We start from the raw sequence: 3,478 nt of genomic DNA, 5'->3' as shown, positions 1-3,478 counted from the left end.
AGCATGTGGACGAGCTGGCAAAAACCTTCATGTATTTCCTGCTCCTGAGTCTTTTTCAAGTTAAAGGCAAGCCCTTCCAGAATCTGTGTCAGCGTTGCTGACTTGGCACCAAGTGCCAGCATTGCAAAGGAAGCAGAGATGCTTACAGGTGAAAAGAAAATATTTTGATCCGTTGCTTCAGATGCAACCAGCTTGTAAAATGAAAATGCAAAGTCAGCATTGCTGAGAACTGCTTTGACAAACGTTTTGTTCTTAACTGGGTAAGCTCCTTCCCCCTGAGAACTATGTCCTAGGTGATATGTCCCTTTAGAATCATCCTGCTTATTGTGGTAATGAGGATGCTGATGACACTGGGCAATGGTATACAAACCAGCCAGCAATAAACATAAGGAGAAGATGGGCTTCATTTTCCTGTTAGCTGTTTCTGGAAAAGAAATAAACATACAAAACATGACATAGAAATTAATTGTTCATGCTGTGTGCTCCAGCAAAGTAAAATGAGGCTCTCAGAGGACACCTGTCCATCACACACAATTCAAATTCCTGATGCAATTCAGTGTTCCCTTGAAAGAATATGCATCCTGATACACCATTTATATAGCCAAGTTCCCTCTCAAAAGAGGTAATTTTTAACTTTTAAAAGTTTATTGACTTTCATATTAACATGTTAACTTTTAAAAAATAGGGTAGGACTATTTTCTTTAAAAAATTTGCAAATAACTGAGAGCTTATGACCTTTTCCCCAGAGGCACTGGTAGGAGTTGGTTTTGTACTCAGTACTGCAGAGTAGCTACTGCAGTTCTGTTAGCCTCCCTCAAGTCTATAAATAATTAGAGAATTAAATCTGTGATGAACAAAAATATGATACAAACATGATTCATAGTGTCTAGAATGAAAATTACAAAATACTCTTACAGTTTCTTCAAAGATGAAATACTGGATCACTGTGGCAAAAAAAAAAAAGGCTATAGGCATCTCTATTTTTTCCAAACCAAATTTTTATTTAATTATGTGAAGTATCTTTTTCAGTATAGATTCTTTCTGGCTTTTGACATGTTTTGATTTTTTTCATAACAGGTATATCCCTTGGTTTTCATGTATAAAGGTTCCCTTCCCTGGCAACAACATAACCCCCCAAAATGAAATATCCAAACAACCCAAGGGAAAATAAGAAAGGTACTTACAATGCCACAAAAAGGATCTTGCCGTGCCCATCTGGTCTTGTTTGCTCTTTTTTCGCTTCAGTACCATTGAACAGAGTTACACAGAGCACCCCCATTAATCATTAATTAGTTCAAAGAAAAAATGCCAGTGAGGATGCACAACAAACAGTAATGATGTTGGATATTCTGGACAATTTGTCCAGCCCACACACACACACTACAGTACTGGATCATGGGGCTTTGGACAACAGGGAGTGGAGCAGGGACTGTATCTCCTGCTGTTTCCATGCTTGCAGATTGACAGGAGAAGCCTTCTGCTGTGGATATCTGTCAGGAGAGCTGTAGCCATACCCTTCGTGGGTGGCTGCAGCTGAAAGCTGTGACTTGGTGTGAAAGTCACCCCTTGCCTGAGCCTGGCTGAGCCAGCACAGCTCATGAGGGAGCACAGTATCCCTGCCAGAAAGTCCTCTTCACTTTGTCCTGGGAGCACTGCTGGAGCTGTAACCTCTCTGTCAGGATTTCAAAACAGGGTTTGGATTTAAAAAGTGCTTCTGCCTCACTGTATACCTCAGTCACAGCCTTTGACACCGTGCTAAATGGTTTCAGGGCTTTTCTTGTAGAGGGCAGACGATGTGTGATTGGTGAACAGTCTCTAAGTTTCTCAGGAGAATAACATGTGACATTACCACTCCAGCAAGTAACTTGCAACCAACACAGTTGTTTACATATTGCTGTTAGCCATCACCTGTGCCTGAGTATTTGGGGAACTGGTGAAGAGTTTTCCTCTGGCTTTTTAGAAAATACACAAGAAAAACACCATTGCTAAGAAACAGCACTTTCACTGGATGGTTCCAGAGGTTGACTGCAGCCAGTGAACATCTTGTTTTCTCAGGTTAGTCTTCTGTGTCATATGCAATTGAAATGGACACCAGGAGGACAAAAAACAGGCTGCCAATTCACCTTTCATCCCGTGCTAATGAAGACATGATTACATCACTGGATGATATTCAGGGTTGAATATAATATATGGACAAATCACTGAAGGAGAAACTAAGGAAAGGAACTTTTTTAACAGATCTGGTTGCCCCTATGGCACTCCTCTCCATTGAGTAGGATGGTTTTGTCATTCCACTTGGCAGTTATAGTGTCATTTCCTTCACGCAGATGTGAAATATGCAATCTGCATCCCACTGATTCCACATTGCCAGGACACCCCAAGAGGTTAATGGCCACCATCAGATTTTGAAGTGAGGTAAATATCTATAATCCATAAATCACTGAACCATTGCCCAGTAATTACAACTGGATTATGAACTGTCAAAATCTCCAGCAATGCATGTGGTCACTGGCCTATTACAGCTTACAAACAGTGAATAAGGTTTACAAGATGGAAAACAGGAACTTGAGTATTTCCAGTTCAGCAAGATCTGCAAATTCATACCCATAATCCTTAATCTTCATTAATAGAGATCAACTTGTTTATTAGCAGTGAGGCAGAAAGGAGATAAATGGAGAGATGGCCTGAAGGATGACCTGAAGAATGTTTATTTTTTGACTGGAGATGCATGCAGAGACATAGATACCAATACAGGTGTTCTTAGCTCATACTGGCACTGCAATCATGTAGAGGTTTTCAATCTATGGTCCAAGTTCAGGACCTGTAAGGGAACTCTGAAAAGCAATCAAGAAACTTAATCCAACATGCATCTCTTTGTATTCTTTTCTCTCACCATTGCATTTCTCCTTGGAGCACCAAAACAAAACTGTTCCTTGTAAGATTGCATGTTACTGAATGTCACTAGTGTCCGTTCAAGGAGGATCTATAAACTGCTATGAAGTTCATCATACCTACATTTCCCTCAAGAGAAAAGACATTGGGGAGGCACTGCAGCTGACAGTGAGGATGCAAAGCCTACTGGAATTGTTCTTCTGTCGCAATCAAAGGTGCTGGGAAGAAATGGTTGTGTCTCAGAGAATTAAGCAATCATCCTACAGAGTGGAGGAAGGGAAGGTGGGGATGAGGACTGGTGGGTAAGTGCTGAAATCAGGACACTGGAGAAGGCAATGAGGTGTCAAGAGGACAGAAACAAATGAGCCATTAGAATATATTCAGTCACAGAAGTGGGACAAGAAACCAGAACTTCTGAATGTCTCTTCAACTGTATCATTAAATCACTGGCAAAACATGTCATGCCTATTCCCATTGTTTTAACTATTTTTATTGCATCAAGGCTGGACAGTATTAATTCTTGTATTTTCTAAAGACTGAACATATGGCCCTACAACCACAGTACTCTGCTAATATCCCTCTTTGG

At 40.6% G+C, this 3,478-nt stretch overlaps 1 protein-coding gene across 1 annotated transcript in view; it reads right to left on the bottom strand.

The window, feature by feature from the left end:
* LOC103806487 (alpha-1-antitrypsin-like) overlaps positions 1 to 417 on the bottom strand; it is a 3,195-nt gene extending 2,778 nt beyond the window's left edge. Inside the window, exon 1 of the mRNA XM_009079181.1 lies at positions 1 to 417. This exon is cut by the window's left edge and continues 254 nt beyond it. Within this exon, the coding sequence (XP_009077429.1) occupies positions 1 to 407 (407 nt within the window). The 5' untranslated portion in view covers positions 408 to 417.
* Between the last annotated feature and the right edge of the window lie 3,061 nt (positions 418 to 3,478).

Source organism: Acanthisitta chloris, unplaced genomic scaffold (assembly GCF_000695815.1).
Source record: "Acanthisitta chloris isolate BGI_N310 unplaced genomic scaffold, ASM69581v1 scaffold3217, whole genome shotgun sequence".
Lineage (NCBI taxonomy): Eukaryota > Metazoa > Chordata > Aves > Passeriformes > Acanthisittidae > Acanthisitta > Acanthisitta chloris.
Note: the sequence above shows the minus strand (reverse complement) of the source record. Positions and strands in the feature narration are given on the sequence as shown.